Source organism: Canis lupus, chromosome X (genome assembly GCF_003254725.2).
Source record: "Canis lupus dingo isolate Sandy chromosome X, ASM325472v2, whole genome shotgun sequence".
NCBI lineage: Eukaryota > Metazoa > Chordata > Mammalia > Carnivora > Canidae > Canis > Canis lupus.
The window spans coordinates 51,982,797-52,008,460 of record NC_064281.1 but is presented as its reverse complement, the minus strand read 5'-3'; the positions used below and the strand labels follow the sequence as shown (position 1 = coordinate 52,008,460).

Sequence of the window (25,664 nt, the reverse complement as noted above, 5' to 3'; positions counted from 1 at the left end):
CAGAGATTAAAAACAAGACCTTAAGGGGCCACAAAGTGGCCCAGTCTGTTAAGTATCTGACTCATGATCTCAGCTCATGTCTTAATCTCAGGGTCCTGAGCTCAAGCCCCATGTTGGGCTGCACTTAAAAATAAACACACAAATAAATAAAACCTTTTTTTAAAAAGTGGAGAAATGAGATGTTCACAGGAGGCTTTGAAAAGCTTCAGAATATTCCCAGGCATCTAGAATGAGTTCTAAAATGTCACTAAACAAGCAACAACAGAAGCAACAACAAATACCAGCAACAATAAACCATGACATTTGGCAGGTGTAAATTCTACCTTATAAGTTAATTATGTTAAATGTAATTGGAGTAAATATTGCCATTAAAAAACAGATATTTGCAGAATGGATGGAAGAAACAAGATGTAACTATGCTGTTTAAAGGAAACACTTTAAATCTTGAGACAGAAATAGGGGCACCTGGGTGGCTCAGTTGGTTGAACGTTCAACTCTTGATTTCGGCTCATCTTGATCTCAGGGTCATGAGATTGTGCCCCGTGTGGAGCACCATGCTCAGCATGAAGTCTGCTTTTCTTCTTGTCTCTCTCCCTCCTTTGCTCCTTCCCCTGCTCATGTTCTCTCTCTCTCTCTCTCATAAATAAAAAAAAATCTTTAAAAAATAAATTCAGAGGCAAAAACAGATTGAAAACAAAGGGACTAAAAAAATATTTCATGTAAACAGTAACCAAAAGAGAGTTGGAGTGGCTATACTAGTATCAGGCAAAATAGACATTGAGACAAAAAAAATGTACTAGAGACAAGAATGGACATGTTATAATGGTAACATGTTGAATCCACTAGGAAGACATACAATTGTAAACATATGCATCTAATAACAGAATCCTCCCACCAACATAAAGTGAAAACTGGCAAAATTAAATGGAAAAATAGATGATTCAACAATAAAAGTTGGAGACTTAAATACCACACTTTCAATAAAGCATAGAATAAATAAGAAGAAGATAAGAAAAGGAAAGTCATGAACAACCTAAACAAATTAGACCTAATAGGCATCTATATAGCACTCCACTCCAAAACACCACAATACATATTCTTTTCAAGTATACATGAAACATCCTCCAGGAAAGACCACATTCAAGGCCATAAAATAAGTCTCAATAAATTTAAATTGATTGAAGTTATACCAAGAATGTTCTCTGATCAAAATAAAATAAAATTATAAACCAATAACAAAAGAGAGTTTCAGAAATTCATAAATATATAAAAATAAAACAATGCCGTATAAGTAATGAGTCAAAGAAGAAAACGTAAGGAAAGTAAGAAAATATAAAATGAATTGAAATGAAAAGACAACATGCCAAAATTTATGAAATTCAATGAAAGCAATGGTTAGAGGGAAATTTATAGCTGTAAATGCCTACATGAAAAAAAATCTCAAATAAACAGTCTCACTTATCTTAAGATGCTAGAAAAGGGAGAACAAACTAAAAGAAAGCAGGAGGAAAAAGTGATAAATATAGGACAGAAGGGGCACCAAGGTGGCTCAGTTGGTTAAGCATCTACCTTCAGCTCAGTCCAAAAAGGACTCCCTGTTCAGTGGGGTGTTTACTCCTCCCTAAGCCCCCCCATCCCTGGCTTGTGCTTTCTCTCTCAAATAAAGAAATAAAATCTTTCTTAAAAAAAGATTAGAACAGAAATAAATGAAGTAGGGGTGCCTGGCTGGCTCAGTTGCAAGAACATACAACTCTTGACCTTGGGGTAATGAGTCTGAGCCCCACACTGGGTGTAGAGATTACTAAAAGAATAAATTATTTAAAAAAAATAGAGAATGTAAAACAAAAAAGAAAATTAACAAAACCAAATCTTGGTCTGTTGGAAAGATCAACAAATGGATAAACCCTTTATTTATTTTTTTTTAAATCTTTATTTATTTATGATAGTCACAGAGAGAGAAAGAGAGAGAGGCAGAGACATAGGCAGAGGGAGAAGCAGGCTCCATGCACCGGGAGCCCGACGTGGGACTCGATCCTGGGTCTCCAGGATCGCGCCCTGGGCCAAAGGCAGGCGCCAAACCGCTGCGCCACCCAGGGATCCCCAAAACCCTTTAATAAATTAACCAATATGAAAAAGAAAGAGAGCTCAAATTATGAAAATCAGTAATGAAAGAAAAGACAATACTACTGAAATAAAAACAATTTATTAAATCATCTTAACTGAAATAAATCTTACTGAAATAAAGATTATCAGGAAATACTACAAACAATTGTATTCCAACACTGATGAAATGAAGAAATTACTGGAAAGATAGAAACCACCAAAACTGACTCAGATGTAAAAAGAAAATCTGAATATAACTGTAACAAGTAAAGATATTGGGCAGCCCGGGTGGCTCAGCGGTTTAGCGCCGCCTTCAGCCCAGGACATGATCCTGGAGACCTGGGATGGAGTCCCACATCAGGTTCTCTGCATGGAGCCTGCTTCTCCCTCTGCCTGTGTCTCTGCCTCTCTCTCTCTCTCTCTCTCTCTTTCATGAATAAATAAATAAAATAAATAAAAAACAAGTAAAGATATTGAACTAGCCATAGTAGTAATAATTACTACTACTAATAATTATTATTTCCCACAAAGAAAAGCTGAGGAACACATGGTTTTACCAGAGAGTTTTACCAAATGTTTAAAGAAGAACTAATACTTATTGTTTACAAACACTTCCAAAAAAGAAAAAGATATGGGAATGCTTTCCAGTTCATTTTATGAAACTATTATTACCCCAATAACAAAACAAGACAAGACAGTGCAAAAAGAAAACTAAAGACCACTATATCTCATGAATATGAAGATACAATCTGAACAAAATACTTGCAAACCAAATCCGGCAATGCATAAAAAGGATTATACCCCATAATCAAGTGAGATTTATCCCAGGAATGAAAAGCTGGTTCAACAAACAAAAATCAATCAATGTAATATTACAGTTTAATGAATAAAATACAAAAACATGGTGATCTGAATAGACACAGGAAAATCATTTGACAAAATCCAAAAAGTTTTCATGATAAAAATACCAGGACTACATAGAAACTTCCTCAACCTGATAATAGGTACCAATGAAAAGCCCACAGCTGGTGGTAAAAGACTCAAAGCTTCCTCATTTCCTCCCTAAGACCAGGAAAAATGTCTGATCTCATTCATCACTACGATTCAACATTGTAGCAGACGTTTTAGTTGGGACAATTAGACAAGAAAAAGAAATAAAGGCATATAGATTGAAAAGGGAGATGTTAAACCGCTTCTTTTCACAAATGATATCTTGTATGAAGAAAATTCTAAAAAATACACAAAATAACTATTAGAGGTAGTAAATGAATTCAGCAATGATGCAGTATAATAGGTCACTATCCAAATATTACTGTATTTCTATAGAGTAGCAATTAATAATCCAAAATGAAATTAAGAAGAAAACCTCCATCTACAAAAACATCAAAAAGAATAAAATATTTAGGGGTAAATTTGACAAAAGAACTGTCAAGACTTATACACTGAAAACTATAAAACATAACTGAAGTAAATTAAAGTTCAATTGAATAAATGGAAAGTCATTTTGTGTTGATGAATTTAAACACTTAATTATTATTAACATGATAGTGTTACCCACATTGATCTATAGATTCAATATCATATGTGTCAAGAAACCCAGCTAGCACTTTTCTTTAAACTGAAAAGTGATCCAAAAATGTATACGGAAATGCAAGTGTCCTAGAACAGACACAACTATCTTGAAAATGAAGCACACATTTGGAGCACTCACTCTTCCCAACTTCAGACCTTACTACAAAGCCACAGTAATCAAGATAGTATGGTAGTTGCAAAAGGTTAGACAGAGAGTTCAGTAGATTACAACTAGGAGTCCAGATATAAGTTCACATTTATGATTAATAGTTTTTCAACAAAGATAATAAGACAACTCTATGGAGAAAGATATTCTTTGCAATAAATGATGCTAGGACAGCAGGATATCTATATGGGAAAGAATGAGATCAGACTCCACAAAAATCAATAATAAAAAAGGAATAATCCTATTAAAACATGGATAAATAATATGAATAGTCATCTAAAGAAGATATGCAGATGCTGGACGACCACATGAGAAAATGCACATCATAAGTCATTAGCAAAATGCTAATTAAAACCCCAATGAAATACCATTTCATATCAACTAGGATAGAAATAATAATAATAATAATAATAATAATAGTAACAATAAAGTAACAGATAGTAAGGTGTTGGCAAGTATGTAGAGAAATCTGAGCCCTCATCCACTGCTGATAGGAATGTACAACAGTGCAGTGTCTAAAAAAAAAAGAACTCTGTCAGTTAAACATGGAATTACCATAAAACCAAGCAATTATTACTTGGCCAGAAAATTAAATGACGTACTGATACATACTAAAACATGGATTAACCTTGAAAATACTATGCTAAATGAAAGGATCCAGATTAAAAAGCCACATACTGTATGATTCCACTCATAAAAAATGTCCAGAATTGATAAATCCACAGACAGAAAGTATTTTAGTGGTTGCCTAAGTCTGAGAAAAGAGAAAATTGTGAGTAGGTGCTAATGGGTACAGAGTATCTTTTCAAGATGATGAAAATCTGGAATTAGCATCACTGAAGTAATTGCAAGTATCACTACTATCTGGAATTAGATAGTACTGATGCTTGCACATGACTTCTTGAACATACTAAAAACCATAGAATGGCACACTTACAAAAGGTAAATGTAATACATTAAATATATAATAATATATAATATATAAAATATATAAATTCTACCATGCCTTTTGTTGTAATTCTTAGTCTCTGAGAGAGGAGTCCAGAAAGGAAATCAAGAGTACCCTGTAAGTTGTAGCACAAATGATTTAATTTAAAAGCATGCAAAGGTCTTTAAAGACTCCAAGTCCCTAATAAAGAAAGGTCTACCTACATAAGATCTCAATAACAATCTTTGTAAGATATGTTAACATTAGTAAATCCCTTCACACACATCATCTCACAACATACCCATGAAGTAGAAAGGACAAAAACCATTAACGTCTTTGCAGATGCAGAAGCAAAATTCCAAAGAGTTTCAGTGACTTCTCTTGGGTCACATGCTAGCTTTCTCTTTTCTAGCATGGTTTTGCTCTGCCATGATGCATGAGTAAAGTAGACTCTTTTATAAAAGGAAATGAACTCTCTTTCCAATTTCTAATCTCATTCATCTTCTTCTGTCACCCATTTTCTTGCCTCCGGTGACAGCAAGCTTCTATTGTCTGCAATGTCATGGGGTAAGATTACAAAACAGTTCTTTGAAACAGCAATCCCAGTATTTCAAAATGGAGCCTTGAGAGTAGGTAGATTCACACTCAGTTCTTCCCTATCCTCTCTCCACTTTTCAATCATTCCCTTGAGTCATTACCACATGAAAATATCCAGCAATGATGTAGGATACAAAGTCAGAAGGAAATGTCGATAAAATTAAATGTCCTATATATAACCGACAGCCCATTGACAAATACTTGAGGCAGGCAGAAGATGTTCCTCCAGGAAGCTCCTGTCTTTTTTTTTTTTTTTTTTTGGAAGCTCCTGTCTTAATGTTAATGTCTTACTAGAGGAAAAAACAACCTTGGTTTGACAATAGCAAGACCTCTGGTATCCTGTGTCTTCTTTAGCATATTAAGATCCTTTTGGATTCTCCCTCATCTTTACTTCCTCCAATCCCAAAGTATATAATCTATATAATCATTTGATCCTCATTACCCCAGGGGAGCAGAAGCAGCAGGCAGCAGCAGCTCTTTCTGCCCATGGGTCCTATCCCCATGCTTTTTTTTTCTTCCCGTGCTTTAATGAAACCACCATTTTGCACTGAAGACTTCTCAAGAATTCTTTCTTGGCTGTTGGCTCCAGACCCCACAGAACCTCACATGTATATTCCAAAACTACATCAGCAGTATATTAAATGTGATAGATCATTATAAAAATGAAATAACAGATATCTTCCTCATTAGATTATGAGGGAGACAAGGATAAAACTTACTCTTGTTTGTCATTCCAGACTGGAGTGAATGGAAAAATCTCCTTATACATTAGTTGAATGCATAAATGAATAAATGATTGATTTTTAAGTTGGCCAAGAGAGTTCCCTGTAATATGCTTCTTAAGGAAGCAGTCCAGGCCATAGAAGATTGTAAGGGTTCCTTTCTTTTTTTAAAATTGTATTTATTTATTCACGAGAGGCAGAGACATAGGCAGAGGGAGAAGCAGGCTCCTCACAGGGAGCCCGATGTAGGGACTCGATCTCTGGACCCGGGATTACACCCTGAGCCAAAGGCAAACACTCAACCGCTGAGCCACCCGGGCATCCCAGATGGTAAGGTTTCGATTGCTTCCTAAAGAAGAGTAATATCTTTCTGGAATGGAAATAATCAACAAAGAGAGTACCATAATTTTACAAATGTTAAGTCTCATTCCTTCTTTCTGTAATGACTGTTTGAAACCATGGTTCCCCTTCAGTATCAGTGAGTTTCGTGAGGCTGCTCTGTGGAATGCTGGCTTACAGCCCTCTGGATGATGGATGGAATGGGTCAAGGGAGACCAGAGGACAAAGCTCAGCTTACTGCCACATTATTGTCAGCCCACCACAGACACTACTGACCCTGGCAGTTTGAGCATCAAGAGAAAGGGGAAAAAAAAGAAAGAAAAAAGAAAAGGATCTTGGAATCAGTTTCACAAGGTTCATGTGTTAGCCAGGCAAGAACACCCAGCACAAAGCAAGTATATTAAAGGCAGAGAAACAGCTCCATTGGGGAAAACAGACACAATTTTGAGGGTGATGGAACTAAAAAGCCTATATATTTATAATTTACAACAAATAAATTTGTTTCAATAATATCACTTCTTTTCCCAAATTTGTATACAGCTTAGGAAGTTGCCCTGTTGCCAAATGCCAGATCAAAACTATGTCTGCTGGGAATTAAGAACATTAGTAAAGAAACAAGGGCTTGCTCTTGGAGCAAGTTTTCTATAAACCCTGCAACTTATCTGCACAGGATTTTAGTAACGTTGCAACTAAGGCTGAAAGCTGAGCTCTGATGGGAAGGCACTCTTGGCCTTTCTTGGCTATTTTCTGGCTAATGCTCACTTGCTGGGAGACAGTATCTCCATAAATAAAACTATATAACTGCCTATCCCTGTATCATGCAAAAGTGCTTGGACATATTGTCAATCAATTTATAGGCTATCTTTATAATAGACTATTTTGAGGGAGTAGGTAATTTCATTTGAGAAGCCCTGATTCACAAGTAATTGTGATGTGACTGCAGATTGGAGGAGATATGCTTTATCTGTTAATAACCTATGTGCCTAAAAAACATGCAAGCCAAAAAGAAAGAAAGAAAGAAAGAAAGAAAGAAAGAAAGAAAGAAAGAAAGAAAGAAAGAAAACAGGCAAGCCATGAGGTGATCTGCAAGTAAAGCTGTTTCCCCTACAGGTAACTAACTCTCTTTACATAAGGTTCCAGGGTGGTCAGAGGCAAGTATCTATTTAACAATAGCCATGATTGTCCTGAACAATGGTAAGGAAATCCCCTAGAAAATATAAACTCATACTCATATGACACTTTACAAATTTATAGAATGATTTTATAAGCATCAATTTGTTTGGCTTTTCAGCCACTGTGTTATCTCCATTCTATAGATGAAGAAATTGAGCTTAGAGAGATATCAAATAAATTTCCTAGGGCCTACTCTACCATATCCTAGCTCATTTAAAATCTCTAAAGCTAAACAGAGGAAGGCTTATCTGCAGGATTGTTTGTACATATTCCCTGATGTGAGTCAGCAAACTCTGGATTATATTTCCTAGAACACTGAGGGTCTCCTTGAAGCAATAGTCAGGTCACTCACTAGTGTTCCCATCAACATAGGTGTCAAGTACTCACAGCATCATATAAGGGCTTGCTATGAGAAAGTGACCTCCCTCTTGCTAGGTATGTGTTTAAGTTTTTGGCATTTCCCTAGGACATTTAGGAGCATAGTAGATGGGTTAACAAACAAGGAAGAATGTTACCAAGGAAAGATTGGGCCAAAGTGACATGGCTTAAGGGAGAGCCACTTTATGAAAAAACATCTAATGGCCAAAGAATTTTCTTTACTGTTTTAGATGGGATTCCAAGGACCAGATTCCTACCTTTATTTTCTATACTGGATATCCAGTTTGTTCTCCCTAAGTATTGACTAATATGCATTGTGACAAGTATGAGCTCATTTTTTTTGTTTTGTGGGAACCCAAAGAATGTGATCTATACTTATACTCAGGGTGAAGAGGCCAAGAACCGTGAGTGGTAGCACCAGGAACTAAAGTAAGAGAAGCTGAGTCCCAAGGGGGGGCAAAAAAAATGCTGGGGGATAAAACTGGAAAATGCAGTTTGACTTCATATAGAGCCCCTCTATCCTCAAACACAGAGGGTGCCATATTCTACTATAACTTGGGGAGCCTGTTTTTTTCCATATAGAATTTATAGTTTGCAACAGACTTTGCAGTCTCCACCAAAAAAGAAAACTGGAGTTATCTGAAAGCCAGAACCCCCAAACCACATCAGTGATGTCAACTGATTGGTGACTATAGCCACCTGCCTCCCTCCAAATCCTCAAAGGCATCCATCATTTCTAAAGATTTTCCTATCACAAAAGGTAGTGACAGCTGGCCTCTAGCACACATTAGTAGTTGTAATCGTGTGTGATGGCTGGTTTGAACTTACTTGCATGTATTGAGTCTGCCCTGAGTTGCATGTATTGAGTCTGCCCCGAGTTTTCTTGCCCTGCTGCTTTTCCGATGTCCAAAATCCTCATGGTTTTCTAATGTTTAAAGATGTTAATTTGGGCCTGGATATCTCCTCAGGCCATCACCCCTACAATTATATCTAAAGGCAGATACTGGCTGCTCAGAACTCATTCATCTCTCTCAAGTATAAAGTGATTTCACTGCTTCTGTTGTACTCACAAATCTAACATAGTTCCAAGCCCTGTTAAAGTGAAACATATTTATCTCTCTCCACAACCCTTCCTCTGTTTCCCTCTTCCCCTTCAGTTCTTTCACCCTACCAAATGCTCAATGCCTTCATTTGACCCTTGGCTCCTCAGAGCTTGCCACTCTTGATGCCTTATCTAAGCCTTCCTGTTCCATAATAAAAGATAACAGAATCTGTTCTGAATCCCCTACGCCTTTCAAAATATATGAGACTGGTGTTTTATGCTTCCAGAGTCCTGTCAATGATATACTGATAACCTAATTCCCAATAGTATTTCCTGATAATAGCTAAATGTGTCCCAGAGAGTAAAGTCTTCCAAAACAGATCATGGGGGTATCAGACATGGTAATAGATCATGCATGGCAAGATACTTTTAAGCAGAGGGGCCTTTCATAATTTTTTAACACATAACACATGATTTTTGATGTTTTTATAGCCACCTGCCTCCCTCCGACTCCTACAATGAGTCTACCACTCCTAAAGATCTGCCTATCACATGCTCCCACTTCCCAAACCCTGCTTTTCTTTTTTTTTAATTTTAATTTATTTATGATAGTCACACAGAGAGAGAGAGAGAGAGAGAGAGAGAGAGGCAGAGACACAGGCAGAGGGAGAAGCAGGCTCCATGCACCAGGAGCCCGACGTGGGATTCAATCCCGGGTCTCCAGGATCGCGCCCTGGGCCAAAGGCAGGCGCCAAACTGCTGCGCCACCCAGGGATCCCCCAAACCCTGCTTTTCACCCAGTATTTCCACTGGTAGAAAGAGGTGCCAAAGGAATTTTATTTTTTAAAGATTTTATTTATTTATTCATGAGAAAGGCAGAGGGAGAAGCATACTCCATGCAGGGTGCCCTATGTGAGACTCGATCCCGGAACTCTGGGATCACACCCTGAGCCAAAGGCAGACGCTCAACTGCTGAGTCACCCAGGTGTCCCCCAAGGGAATTTTAAAAAGAAAAAATGTAATGCGTGTGAATTACAACCTAAGTATATGTAAACAATGTAAATATCTAACAGTAGATGCATAAGGAAAAAAACCTTTTATTCTAGAAATTATGCATACATGAGGACAAGGCCTAAAAGAATGGGATACATTTTAGTCCATTGTTGTGTAAAGGTGGTGGGCATTTAAAAAAGCCATGAGTAGAAAGTATAAATCTCCAGATAGGTGATATAATTTCACATGTTTAAGATTGAAGTCTAAAGCCTATGAGGCACAAGACAACCCAAAAGAGGTTTCCAGTGCATCTATAATAAAATCATGGTTTCATCAACGTGAACCTTCTATCAAGGAAATCAGTCTAGCAGAGGGAAAAATATCGATAAGTACATCACTGAAAGGTAAAGAAAAAAGTGGTAAGAACCACAAGAGACTCATGAAGTGCCGTGGGAGTACAGACAAGGGTTTGGTGTCTTTTGATGGGGTGGAGGCTTCATGGAGGGGGAGGCATTTGAGTGAGGCTTTAAAGGAATGTAGGATTTAAGGATATGGAGATGCAGAGAAAAAGCACTTGTGGCAGAGGGAGTAGCCTGAGTAAAAGTGAGGAAGAAGAAAGTGTGGGTATGCAATGGAATAACAGAATAGTTTAACTACATACATTGTGAGTGCAGCCTCCTGCAGTATTTTGTTATCCTTGGAAGCAGAACAAATACTGATCATCCATTTTAGGAATAGAATGAAAAAATGGAACACAAATGACCAACCTGGAATAAAATTAGATTAACATTCTTTGGGAGGGGGTTTGATTTAAATCAATTGGTTTCTCTTTAATTCTTTTTTTTAAAGATTTTATTTATTCATGAGAGACATAGGGGGAGGGAGGGAGGGAGAGAGAGAGAGAGAGAGAGAGAGAGAGAGAGAGGCAGAGATACAGGCAGAGGGAGAAGCAGGCCCCATGCAGGATGCCTGATGTGGGACTTGATCCCGGGTCTCCAGGATCACGCCCTGGGCTGAAGGCGGTGCTAAACCGCTGAGCCACCCGGGCTGCCCTCTTCAATTCTTTTTTTAAAGAATAAATAATTCTTTAAAAGAATTTTAAATTCTTTAAAATTAAATATTTTTAAATTAATTAAATTAAATTCTATTAAATATTCTTTAATTTTTTTAAAGAATAAATAATTCTTTAATATTCACGAGGGATGCCTGGGTGGCTCAGTGGTTGAGTGCCTGCCTTTGGCTCAGGTCTTGATCCCAGGGTCCTAGGATCACATATCGGGCTCCCAGCAGGGAGCCTGCTTCTCCCTCTGCCTGTCTCTGCCTCTTTCTCTCTGTGTCTCTCATTAATAAATAAATAAAATCTTTTTTTAAAAAGAATTATTTATGAAAGAAAGAGAGAGAGAGAGAATCTGAGTGAGGGTGAGGGGCAGAGAGAGAGAAAGAGAAACCCATGCAAGCCTCATGTCCACTGATCCCATGACCCCAAGATCATGACCTGAGCCCAAACCCTCTCCATAATTCTTAATAACATGGTTTCTTTTGGCCTTTGATTTAAAACAACCATTGCTGTATAATCTATCCCATTTTTTACTTATTCTCTCTTATGACATTTATCAGAGCAGTATTGAATTTTTGTTTCTACATTGCTATCCCCTACTAAACTTCGAGATATTTGAAAGGAGGACTGTGTCTCATTCACCACTGAGTTTCCAGTACCAAGTAGAAGGCCTAGAATATGCTTGCTGTATGCTTATCTGCTGCTCCTGTTGGACTGAGATGTTTTACTCATCTCTCTATCCATACTTCTTAGCACAAGGCCTGACACATAATAGAGGCTGAATGTATGTGGAACTGAGATGAATTAGTTCCCTTCCTACTCTCTTAGTCCTCTCTACGTCAGTTTCCTCATTTGCAAGTATCTACTACCACACAGAGGGGTTGTAAAGATTAGGTAAGCACTTAGGGTAATGCCTAACACAGAGAAAATGTTCAGTAAATATTAACTGCTATGATTATCATCACCATTATTGTTTGTTGCTGTTGATAAGGCTTCCAGACCCACTGATGGGGGATAAGGCCCCTCTTGTTTAGAGTTGTCTTAAAACTTAGCTGACCTTGGAGGGCATGTCCACCAGATTAGGAACTCCCTGACAGCAAGGCCAACTCACACTCATCTCTGGGCCCACACAGAGCCTGATACAATACATGTTTTTTGAAAAAATGAATGAGTATAAGCTGCTCACCTCCAGCCCTTCTTCTCTAGCCACTCAATCATGAGAATACAAACGCCTAAAATCTAGTTCCATCTAACTAGGAGACAGGACCCAGGGAACTCTGTGCTGCCCACCATTGCTCTAGCCAATTCCTTTTGGGTCCTTGATATTTAGGAATGTACACATCTGAAAAACTATTATATTCTGAATTTTGTCTGAAATATGCCATCTGTGTGAAAATAATTACTACCAAATTATCAATGTAAATAGCAACAGGTGAATTAGTTAGTTCATACTAGCATTTCTACAGTGAAATCATGGGACCCCTAGAAACATTCTATAATTTGATATGGGGCTGATTTTTCACTCATGTGCTAGGAGGCATTGTCCACAGTGTTTGGTTCATTTTATTTTTGAAAGTCTGGCACTATGCAAGGAAACTTCTAATTGTCTTACCTCATGTAATTCCTTTTTTTATTTACTTATTTATTTATTTGAAAGAGAGTGAGAAAGAGGAAGAGGGAGAGAAACCCAAGCAGACTCCACACTGAGCACAGAATCAGACGGGGGGCTTGATCTCATAATCCTGAGATCATGACCTGTGCCAAAATCGAGTTGGATGCTCAACCAACTGAGCAACTCAGGTGCCCCCCAACCTCATGTAATTCTTATAATTACTCTGAGGATGGTCATTTTACCATCATTATCCTCATTTTATAGGTGAGAAGACTAAAGCTCAGGGAGGTGATGTCATTTTCGCAAGGTCACGCAGTTAACAAATGTTGAACTTAAATCAAGTAGTTTACCTGTATATCATCAGGGCTTCTAGGTAAAGAGCATTTTAGTATCTTTGTAGGGCTCTTAGGTAGATGAGAAGTCGTTCCACATATCCAAACCCCTTTCTTTTGCTTTCTGCATCTATTTCTGCTCCCATGTAATCATAATCTGAACCGAAATTTGCTGGCTAGTCCTCATCAAGTTGTAAAATGAACAAAGAAAAATATTTTCTAAGTAATGTGGGCTACAGAGGTGTTTCTGGGGAGTCATGGAGGCTACACAAGTGGGGTGGCAGAAGAGGCCTTTGTAGGACAGTGGGAAGTAGGAAGACTTTAGTCATAATCAACCCAAATAAAGGACCAACCCTGTCTGTATTTGGAAGATGAGCAGAGCTAAGGAACCTCAAGGAATGGATATGTACCTACTGATGGGCACTGGGGGCCCTTGGTAGGATACTAACCATCCCCCAAAAACATAGGCTTTCTGATAAGATCTGAAGGTGATTCAGGTAGGAGTTAAAGATAGGCAGTATGCTACACATTGGTTTTGGTTGGATCATTTTTAAAAGGATCAGCACTGAAGAGTGAGCGGAGGTGGAGGGATGTACAGCCAATCTATGGGAAGCAGACAGTGAATTTCAGCATATCACCAGTGTTTCATTTTAAACACAGTAGAGTCAGAGGTCATACTAAAGCATTATCCTGTTTTTGAAAGAAATGCTCCTTACCTCAAACAAAGACAACAACAGCAACAATAACACCACAACTAAACCACATTCCTCCAAGAGGTCCAAAGCACCAATAATATAGAAGGCAGTACTCTACATAAAAGACATTCTGGCTTGGTATCAAAAAATATCCATCTAGCTTCAGGAAAAGAAGCCTTAAAATTTATTTACACAGGTGCTGGCTCAGGTTTCTATTGAATCTGGCCTCAACATACTTTAAAACATGCCTCTGGCAGGACAAGGGAAACCAATGGCTGAAGAGCATGAAGGATAATTTATGACCTTTGTTAGCTTTTCTCCTGGACTGTGGCTGTGGACTTGCTTACCAGGGAGGTCAGACAATTCTTGGGGCTGAAGACACACAGAAAGCTCTGACACCTTCAAGTCCAAAGCCTGGAAACCAGGAAAGGCAATGACACATATGCTTGCTGAGCTGTCTGGGGAATGTTACACACAGTGCCCTGGAAGGCAAAGAAGGAAAAGGAAGAGACTGACCTTTGCTATATTCTTATACAAATACTACTGGCCCTGCTGATCAGTAACATTAACTAAGTAACACTGAAGAGGGGTGTGTGTGTGTGTGTGTGTGTGTGTGTGTGAGAGAGAGAGAGAGAGAGAGAGAGAGAGAAAATTACATTAACCAGGGGACTGTCACATATACCATTTCACATCTTTCCTTTCTGTCTATGCAGGGGACACCCTAAGTCTATGTGTGCCAATGACTAAGACTTCACTCCAGGAGAAGGAATCAAAAAACTTACTGGGCATCAGGAGCAGTGTCACACATCATTTATTTCTTACAACAGCCATGTGAGCTATTACTGTCCCCACAGAAACACAGAGAAGTTAGGTGACTTGGGATTGAACTCAGGTCTACCTATTTCCCATGGCCAATGCATAATAAAGTGAACCACTGGCAAATGGAGACACATCTGAAATATCCATAAAACTTCAGAGATTCATTGTTAAATATTTAGATTGTTATAGACTTACTGCTAAATTCTGCAAAACCATATAGCCCAGCTACTTTATTATTCAGATGGAGGTTTTGTGGTGCAAAGGTGGAATGAGACATGCTTATGGCCACATGTTAAGTCAATGGCAGAACCAGAGCCCTCTTTGGTGCTCTTGCATTACATTTTGTTCCACTATCTGGACAGCAGCCTACTTCCAAAAAGCCCAGAGATTAGAGTAGGACAGGACTGCAAAGCTCAGCATGGGGTAGGGCAGGCACAAAGACAAGCACTGCATGTGATAAGGGGAACTCAACCATCTCTGCACTGCATAATGTTTCCCAAACAAGCCTCTTGCATTCATGAATCCCTTGTCTTTGGTTGGTCTGTCCCCTCTTCCTGAAGTTCCCTTCCTACCTTTTTGTACCTAGCAAATTATCATACATCCCTCAAGACCCAAAGCAACCCTTAACTTTTCTCCGGAGCCTTCTCAAACTTCCCAGGTAAAACAACTCATCTTATTCTATATATGTTCAGGGGACTGTGTACTTTTTTCTAGTACAGCACTAATCTCTTTGTTATATTGAGAACTCTGTGTCATATTCACTCCACAGCCACTAAATAGTTGTATGACTTTGAGCAAGTCACTTTAACTCTTCTGTGCCTTGGTTCCCGTTGCAAATTGGGGATAATATACCCTATGTCATAGGGTTACTGTGAGGATGGAATGAAAAAAGTCTATCAAGCAGTATTGGGCCTACTGAATGCCCAATTAATCGTTTTTGTTATTATCTCTTATCCCAGTGCCTGGTAGAGATCTGGTGTCCACATTAAGTAAGCACCTATTGTTGAATAAATAGACACCACATGAGGAAAGTGCCAGTCATCAGCCATTTTGGATATCCACACAGTCAGGCTACTACTTTGTGAGTCCATAAATTCCTTATCAAAGACTAGACTAGACTAGTGTTCTGTAAACTTTTCTGTGTTATAGAACCTCTGACTATCACGTGAAAGCTATGAAACTCTCCCTAAAAAATCCATACATGTTTATACACATGAAACCTTGCAGAATCTTCATATCATTAAAAGTCTCATAGAGCCCTTCAACTATAGATTAGCATTAGTATCCATTCCCCTGCTAAAGAGAAAAACTACACTTACGGAAGATGCACTCACACATGGTGGAAGCAGAGGGGATTCAGATAGGTTGAGCACGTTTTAGGAGCCAAAGGCTGCTCTAAATGTTTATTATGCTGTCTCACATAATTCTTGGGGGTTTCAAGGTAACAATCTCTGTGGTTCTGGTTGCTAATTGGCAGTGAGGCCAGAGGCTCCTCAGACAAGAAGTAAGAAATTTTTAGCAAGCCCTAATTTCTACCAGTTATATGTTCTGTGAACATGGAAAAGCCATTTCCTTTCTCTGAGCCTCAGTTTCCTTATCCATAAAATGGCTTGGTCAGATTTTTAGATTTATAGGTTTTAAAAGATCCAAGTTTTGAAAGATTAGCATTTTAAGAGCCTGAGACTCCAACCACTGCAAATCTTTTGTCTTTTCATTAAACAACTCCTGGCTGAATTAGCTGTCCACAAAGTGAAAGGCTGTAGGAATGCATTTATGTAACTTATGGAACTGTAAGAAGCCCAGCATCCAGGGCCCACAAGCAGATACTACAATGAAATCAAGGTCTGTCCACAATATGATGCATCTCAGGAGAGAAAGGAAGATCAAAATTTTAAAAGACAACAAGACGTTGTAACTTTTTACCTCCATCCTAAAATACAATATTTTCTGTTATTGACATCAAAGAGGAGAAAAATACATTTCTCTAGCTCCTAGCCCCATGGAAATCATTCTGTGATAAACTTTGAGAAGGCTCAAAGCCAAGGGTCAAGGAACCAAGGTTGTACCATTTGTATGCATTTGCTATGTCTCTGAGCTCTTACATTAGCTTGGTAATGAGCAAAATTTGCTTGAGAAAAAGTGTTAAATTATGCTTCTGTTCTGTGACTATATGAAGAGAGCGAATTAAAAGCCAGCAAGGCTGGCTGTATCAGAATCAGAATTTTCCCTATGGAGAGTAGGAAGTGGTGGAAAGACTATGGCTCACATGTCCCTGGCCCTACCTAATGAAGAAATTGCTGATGAACCACCAGCTCTTTTTTTTTTTAAAGATTTTATTTATTCATGAGAGACACAGAGAGAGAGGCAGAGACACAGGCAGAGGGAGAAGCAAGCTCCATGCAGGTAGCCTGACATGGGACTCAATCCCAGGTCTCCAAGATCACACCCTGGGCTAAAGGCAGCGCTAAACCACTGAGCCACCTGGGCTGCCCGAACCACCAGCTCTTAAGTATTTGGGGCTTTCTTAGGAAGACAAACTTCCTGTCAAATGAGTGCTACTCAGTGGCTTCTTGGTTTATCCCATAGTACCTGTGTCTTTCTTAACTTCTGTCATTTCTGACTCTATTGTTCCTCTTCACTATTTTTCTTGTTTGCCTAAGCATAACTCTTTTTTTCTACTTTGGTTAGTATATTTATATATTTGAGAGGCAGCTGTGCTATACCAGAGTGACTATTACTTTCAAATCAGAACACCCGGGTTCAAATTCCAGCTATTCCATTTACAATCTGTTGATTAACTGGCAAAACCCTTGATCTACTTATGTGGAAAACCACAAGGATGACTTTGCCTTCTGTCCCAGATGATTGTGAAATTCAAATGAGCAGTGGATATAGTGGCCCTGCATTCACTGAAGATATTTAAAGATGTCCAGGATTGGGGCACTTGGGTGGCTCAGTCGGTTAAGCATCAGACTCTTCATTTCGGTTCAGGTCATGATCTCAGGGTGATGAGATGGAGCACCATGGCAGGCTCTGGGCCAGATGAGGAGACTGCTTAAGATTCCCCCCCTCTCTCTGGCCCTCCCCCCACTTACACACATGCTCTCTCTCTCTAAAAAAAAAAGTGTCCAGGATTATGATCGCCAAGCTCCTTGAGGCAAGCTCTTTATCTTGAGAATGTGAGCCCAATACCCCACATGTAGTAATAAGCAACCAGTAAATATTTATTGGCTGAATGGATGTGCAGATTACTACCAGGCCTGTTCTTGTGAGGTATTCAGTAGAGGACAGTGCCTAGTCTAGCCAGGAGCTAAGGAGATTCCATTGGGGGGTGCCCCAGGAATTGCAACAAAGACTGGAAGCAAAGCGACTGAGAAATCTAATCCTTATTCCCTTTATAAAGACTCATTCACCTCTAAATCTCAGGTTTTTCTTTTGTATAAGAGGAAGTTTCCTATTCTGTACACTCTTTTGGCAGGTACAAAGCTCACCTGCCTCTATGGAATACTGAGAGCAGTTGCTTAGCCATGAAAAGGAGTATGAACACCTGAATAATTGGTTCCAGAAGTATGCACACATAGTTACTATAACTGAAGAGACTATTTTTTGAAATAATGGCTCATCTCAGAGTCCGATCATTCTGAAGGATAGTGTGTTTCTTGCTATGGGACTAGAGCCCACAGAAGTAAGAAATCACTCCTGCCTTTGGAGAAAAGATGGTTCTGACATTTACCCTTACAATAGAAGCCAGCTGCAAAGATCTATGAAACAGAGTCGCACAATTACCAATAGATTCTTTGAAGGACTGAAAAAAAGTTCTGGCTGCAGTATATGGCTTTAAAAATTTAAATTTGGGTACTAGTAACACAAGGTGGAAGCAGGCAACAGACTCAGAAGATCTTGCAAGTGACATGGCAACTTCTTTTTAATCATTGCTTCATAAAATGTACATGCTAAAACTAAGCAGGCAGAGAGCACTATACAGCAGCAATGGCAAATTCTTGACATGGTTCCCAAATTGGGCACTAACAAGAGACTTTAGTGGGTATCAAATACAATGGGTTACAGAGCTAAATTATTTATTCTGAAGGCCTGTGGTCTAGTCTCCTTATGGGGATAACCAGAATTAAGCCAGCAAATGTGTAAAGAAACAGAATTATGGGCAGATTCATAACTCAGCTGGCCACCTGGGACCTGCTTTCTATGAATAGAGTTTTTCCATATCACTTAGTACCAGATATTCCCCAAAGTCCTTTCTCTTTACCATCTGGGTTATACATGGCATCAAGCAAAACTCATTCACATATATTTCATAGTTATCCACATGCTTACAGTGCAAAAGTCTACAAAACATATAAAATGTTTTCAATTTTTCTGGATATTGCAAAGGGGAATGAACTATTAGATCATTAGAAAAAATGTGCCCTCTTCTAGCATTCTTCTATTAATTTACTTTTTCCTGTTTACTAAAAAGGCACCAGACCAGGCATTCTGGACAAGCAAGACATGCAAACTTTGGCCACTGAAGAAGAATGTTTAAAATTAAATAATCTAAAGAGTTACTAAAATACCAGGAGACTGGAAAAGGTGAAATTTACTATGCCGATTTGCAAGCACAGGAGTGATCATCTAAAGGGGGAGTCCACAAGCTAAATCCAGTGTGCCATTTGTTTCTGTGTGGCTTAAGAGCTGAGATGATTTTTTTTTTAATTTTTTGAGATGATTTTTAAATTTTAAATGGCTAAAAAGAGAGAAAAGAAAAATACACTGAATGGCATGTGAAAATTAAATGAAATACAAATTTCAGTGTCAAAGTTTTACTGTAATACAGCCACACCCATTAGCTTATGTTATGTATAGTCTAGGGCTGCTTTCAGGCTACAAAAGCAGAGTTGAGTAGTCAAGTCAGAGACCATATGGCCCACAAAACCTAAAATATTTACTACCTGGTCCTTTATAGGAAAATTTGGCTGACCCCCTGATCTAAAGTTTGACATTTAGAAAAACCAGAGACAGATAAAAAGATAAGAGGAACTTTCGGAAAAGCTATTTAGGATCAGTGCAATCAGGATCAGTCAATTCCTTGGCCAAAGATACCTATCAAGGCTCTGTTGAAGCTGCAAGCAGAACCTCCTAACATTGTTAACTTGCCCTTGGGAAATGTTACTCAAAAAGCCAGGGAGTGAAGAGGACACTGAAAAGCACGAAAAACTCTCTGCAAGACTCCAAACAAGAAGTAATATTCAATTCCACATGAGTCGAGGTGGGAAAGAGTGGATTTAAAGGACAGAAAGAGTTCAATTTGGGTTCACTTAGATTTCTTCCCTCACAAAAACCTGGGGTGAGAGAGGGAATCAAAGCCATACTTATTTAAAATTTGCCAGGAATACTAAATTGGGACATATTGTAAACATCAGTGACGATGCTGTAATTCTTTGAGTCCAGAATGTAAACTACAGTTTCAATTTTATGATGTGTACCAAACAGCACTCCATGTGTACAAAACAAATGGATGTACAATCTCCAATGTTTTACTAGAAAATGTCTGAAAAATAGTAAATTCTTGAGCACACAGTGCACATGATGAACTAATTAACCCTCTTTGAAACATGATGTGATAGAGATGGAGATTTACGTCCTGATTTTCCAGATGAGAAAATGGAAAAGAAAGGAAGTTATCCAACTATGGTCACAATGCTGGGGGAAGGGAGAATCTCAGAGTCCTGAATTTTTAACCTAGCCCATCCACCATGCATTTTCTCAGCTAGCTCTATCCTTATCTGAAAATTGATTTTTAAAATACGATCTAGGATTCACCAATCATTAGGAAGGCAAAACCAAAAGTGCATATAGGTATGTATAAATGCATGTTTGTTTGCTGACAACATAATAGTTTTGACAGTGATGATATTTGTAATTTGTAGAACCATCATAAAAAGTCAAAGCCAGAAAAGCATATTAAAAATACATAGGGGTGCCTGGGTGGCTCAGTCTATTAAGTGTCGGAGTCTTGGTTTTGGCTCAGGTCATGATCTCGGGGTCATGAGATCAAGCCCAGCATTAGGCTCTGCACTGGGTATGGAACCTGCTTGGGATTCTCTCTCTCTCCCTCTCTCTCTCTCTCTGAAAAAACTCTAGTTTAAGTCCCTTATTTTACAGACAGAGAAAATTGAAATCCAAAGAGGAGAATTGATTATTCAAAGCCAGACAACTAAAACCCCTTGGAGCCCCTGCTCCTGTGTATGGGCATCACCTTCCTTTGACTTCCTGGTCTTTTAGATAGCATTCAATATGCCTTCCCCATTACTTCCCTGCTCATTCCAACACCCCGCCAGCTAGCTGATTCTCCTTGTGCCTGTTTCTTGCCCATAGATCATCCCCCAACTGCATGTGCCCACATGCACACTCGCACGTACATGCACTCATACACACACAAAGTTTTTATCAACCAGATTTTAGTGATTTTATCCCTATGGCCTACCACGATTACTCTTTTAATCTCACAATATATAGATACTTCCCTAACTAGCCTAATTCTCACCCCAAACTCCCAGAATTACTGACAATGAGAAAATATGAAGATCCTTCCTCTTCTTCCTCCTCAATAGCAAAACCTGGCTAGATTACAATTGACTCTGTGCTGAGCCTTGCACCAATGACAGCATTAAAGTCTCATGCTTTATGAACTACCAAAGCTAGAAATGGATTTCTGTCTGACATGCCAGGCTTTTAAGTTTTGTACCTGTGCCCAGTCCAGAGATTTCTGAAACCATGAATAAAGTGGTAATCAACACTCTGAATACTCAGTCTGACTTAACTGACAATGACAAACAAATGAGGAAAAGAAAGATTTGTGCTCCCACTCTCTCCAAAACAGGTGGAATTTCAAGTTTCAACAAGGCAGATTCAGAAACACTTTCATGAAGGCCATTCGGGCAATAAGGACACATTGTAAAAATGAGGGAAAAAAATCCAAATCAATAAATGTTCTCTGTGGGTAATAAGACAGCCCCCTGCCTTCAAATAGAGATAATGACAGCAGTAAACTCCAGCCAACAAGCTTTATAGATGGGAGAAGAAAGAAAATGCCTTTTTTTTGGCTTTGTTTTTTGTGTGTGTGTGTGTGTGTGTGTGTGTGTGTGTGTGTGTGTTTTAACCACTTTCTTCTATCCCTCAAAGGACTCAGGACTGGAATGTGGGGTTCATATCCTAAAGGAGCCAAGGGGCTCCACAGCTTTCTAAGAAATCCATTTGTGATTTTCCATACTTCAACAGTCAAGAGTATTTGGTTCCATGAGCTGATGGAGGCTCATTTTCTCAATATTACCAAGTTTCCCTAACTTATGTGATTCTAGGGTCTAGAGCATTTTGAGACCTTCCTGGATTTCCAAGTGTTCTGTAAGTTGAGTGATTAGCCATCTCTGCTTCCTTGTTCTCAAACAGCCCAAGATCCACATCATAGCACAGCTCTTTCCAGGTAGCCCCTGCCAGTTGCCACTGTGCCTTTCTCCCTCTTTCAGCCCTAACTTCTGCAGAAAGCTCCTATGTGGAGTATGTTATGACAGCAAATTTTCCCTTTTACAATATGTCTTATCACTTTCCCTGTTTTCTAAAAATAGCAATATTGTGACCCAGATTTAGAAAACCCAGAGGTAGCATCATATAAAATCTAATCTATTGAATTTGCTTGTTCAGTTGCTTACTTAAACTCTTTCCTCATCTGATCACACCATCTCTACATGAGTGCTTGGTTTATTCTATGCTCTACAGACAAAGCCTACAGGATAATGGGGTAGGGGAGGAAGCAAATTCTCACTGAGGAAACTGGGGGTGATCTGATGTCTTTGGGCTGTTCCCCACTTTCGTTTCTGACAGCCATCCTTCTGTAAGTATCTTAAGAAAGGCAAGAACTGCTCTCTGTGTCTCTTCCTAAACTGCCTAGGTCTAGGTACTGGGGCTCTGGACCTTCTACTAGCCCAGCACAGGCAGTAGCAATAGTCTACTTGGGGGTATGGACGGAACATGCAGCATATTTTCAGTAATACTGAAAGCTAGCTATCTATTGCTTTGGGGACTGGAAGAAAACAAGGTAACAGTTTTCTGTTTTATAAGTATTCCTGCCACCTGCCTAAAATTATAAAAATGCAATCATCATTTCAATTGACGGTCAATTGGAAAACCAGTAAAGGACACCTGCTTTGCATCTTTTCTCTAGATGCCAAGAATTCTCTGGTGCTTCTGCTGTCCTCTGGTGGGTGCCATCACATTTCTAGTGAAAGGGGTGGCTTATATACCTGCCACTTTTAAGACTGTCCTCAGGGGTTTTAGTCTTTACCTAAGGCAAGACTGTTTTGGTTCCAACTTGGACCTCAACACTTCTAGGCCAGTGAGAGCAAAGGAAAAGTCTGGCAGGAAGTACTTCCTTTGTGGAAAATGGAGATAGGAGTAGATACTGGTGTTCAGCAACTGGGTCCACCTCCAGAGCAGAGCATTTTGGTCTAGAGGCTGCTTATCAGTGTCCCTTTGAGAAAAGAAGCCATTAGTACAGGATGAGGAATGAAGTGGATGAGTAGGAGGTTTGAGCCCAGGTCAATTGGGAAGAAAGGAGTCACTAGCATCTATAGGAGGTCTGGAAATGGGAGTTCTTGCTGTAGGATGTGGGCTGAGTACCTCTGAGACTTGATCAGACATGAACTGTTCTAAGCTCAATAAGACTAAGAAGCCAGGGTGTAGCCCACTTAGCCAAATGTAAGATGCAATTTAGCGTGAGTGCTATACCAATGGACTGGCCCTGAGGGCAAGTCTATGGAGAAAATAAAAGTGTTTTATCACTCTGTATCCCTATTTACCTAGAGGCCATTAATATAAAAGGCGCCCCATGAAGGCAGCAGCAGGAGGGAGTAGGAGCAGGGAACTGATGGTCTGCTGAACAGCAAAGAACACTACTTTTCTGGGGCTGAGGCCAAGGAGACTTTGTGAAGAGCAGTCCCATATACACTATAGTGAATGGGTGGGGAACACAGTTGGGGTTTCTCCATTCATAACTTCTCTAATAAAGACAATTTTTCCCTCACTACACAGCAGAGTGGAACACAAGCACAGAAGAAATTAGATCTTTTCAAATCATTAACTATCTTCTATCCCTAGGACTGCCCCAGGCTCTAAGCACCAGATAGAACCACCTTCATCGACTACATTGCCTGTACTACCAAGGTGGCAAAAGCCAGGGGACCAGCAAATATAAAAACTTTCTTCTTTAGGTTCTTAGGTTCTTTGAGAGGGTCCTACCAGTGACCTTGCCTCCAAGATTATAAAGTCCTGGGCTCTGAAAGACTGGTGTCCCTATATATAAGATAAAGGAGAAAGGGAGAAAGTAGTGTGTAAGACCCCTTACCTTCAGCGGCTCTTTTAAAGAAGACTTTGCAGCTTCCACAAGTGAGAGCTCCATAGTGACAGCCAGAAGCTTCATCACCGCAGATCAGACAGGTCTTCTGAGGTGGAAAGTAATAGTCAATGGGTAGAACATGGTCCCTGGCAGTCTCCAAACTGGAAAGACACATGAGAAACAATGCAATACATGTCAGTGGCTGGCAGAGATAAGAGGACAGAAGTCTGAGGTCTTCAGGAGCAAACTTACACGTGTAAATTATTGTTTTTTATAAAATAAAATTACTCCTTACTTAATTGAGTGTGAATCTGATTTCCTGTCATGCGGGCAGAGCCTTTTTGGATCCTGATAAGGAATTCGAGAAGTTCTCTGGAACCAGCCACTCTCATGGGCTAAGTTTATATGAGGGAAGGATGAAGACAGAAACCCGAGGTTAAGGTATCTAACTTAAAGTGGTTCTGGCAACAATTTCAGAGCAGTTAAGTGGTATGAACCCAGCTCTATGGCTTTACCTTATCCAAAGGGAGATCTAAGGCAAAAAAGTCTAAACAAAGCAGTCTGGTATGCTTTGCTCGAGTTCTCTGAGCCTCACTCTCACCTGTCAATAATATTGCTCATCCTATTGAGCTGTTGAGAGTGGCAGTATGAATTATATAAAAGGATAAAAAGCCTTTAAAATGAATACACAAGTGAGGGATCATGATTAGTGTCATCATACCAGTCTTAATTGTTCTATATTTCCCCCACTCCTTGACTTTCCTTAGTCATCTCTGTAGATCACATGGGCATCCTCTCACCTCCATTCTACAACACTGAGTAGCAGAATCCTTATGCCTGAGGGTTTTGTTGGGAAATGATACACAGTGATGCTGGAAATTTCTCAGATACCATCCCAACATGTGGCCATTAAAATACTCATAAGGTCCTTAGGCTAGGATGGAGCCTCAGGGGTCACCTAGTCTAAACTTCCTATCTCTAAGAAGGTCTGTGTCTGAGTCCTATCAGATGGATATGAAGGAGAGGGTCAGAAAAGCCAATCCTGTTTCATTTGAAACAAATGAAACATGGTTCTTCTAACCCAAGGTCAAATTTTTTTCTCTCCTATGCTCTCTGTCTCAGCATTCAGCAAAACCCAAGTGACATCCTGGGTTAATCTTCCAAAAGTAGATGACAATTGCCCATATTCTCATCTACAGGAATGCAGCCATACTTTTTATGAGCACTTCTTCCTTACTAAGAAAGGAAGGAAGGAAGGAAAATAAGCCTTAATGGCAGCCTATTTGCTGTGTTGGGTGATTTCTACACTTCAAAACAACTCTGGGAAATATTTTTTCCTCATTATTATATCATATGAAGAAAGACTCAGAGAGGTGAAGCCCAAAATGATTTGACAGCAAACCCAGGATATCTGGCTCCAAATCCAACACAGTTTCCATTACCCTATCATCTTCCTGCTACTCTTTCACTTTCTACACATGTCTCTTTGATTACCATGCTAAGCATAGTCATCAGAATTCAAACAAGCATGAAATGTTATCCTCCCTTGAATAATCATGGATCAGCCCTGGCAGGGCAAGAGCAAAGAAAATTTTCGCTTAGGCTATAGTTGACAAGTACTTTACCTCTAAGACACAAATATTAGCATTTATTCAAGTCCCCCCAAGTACAACAGAAGTCACTCAAAAAGTCTGGCTGATATGCAAACCCAGCAGCTGGCTATGGTGGCCTATCTTTTTCCTTCACAAGCT

The 25,664-nt window shown here is 39.3% G+C and overlaps 1 protein-coding gene across 1 annotated transcript in view; it reads right to left on the bottom strand.

Annotated features, from left to right (window-relative positions):
• Positions 1-25,664, bottom strand: part of AR (androgen receptor) — a 189,742-nt gene that overhangs the window by 61,547 nt on the left and 102,531 nt on the right. The window contains exon 2 of the mRNA XM_025466065.3: positions 23,923-24,074. Within this exon, the coding sequence (XP_025321850.2) occupies positions 23,923-24,074 (152 nt within the window). The remainder of the gene's footprint in view (positions 1-23,922; positions 24,075-25,664) is intronic.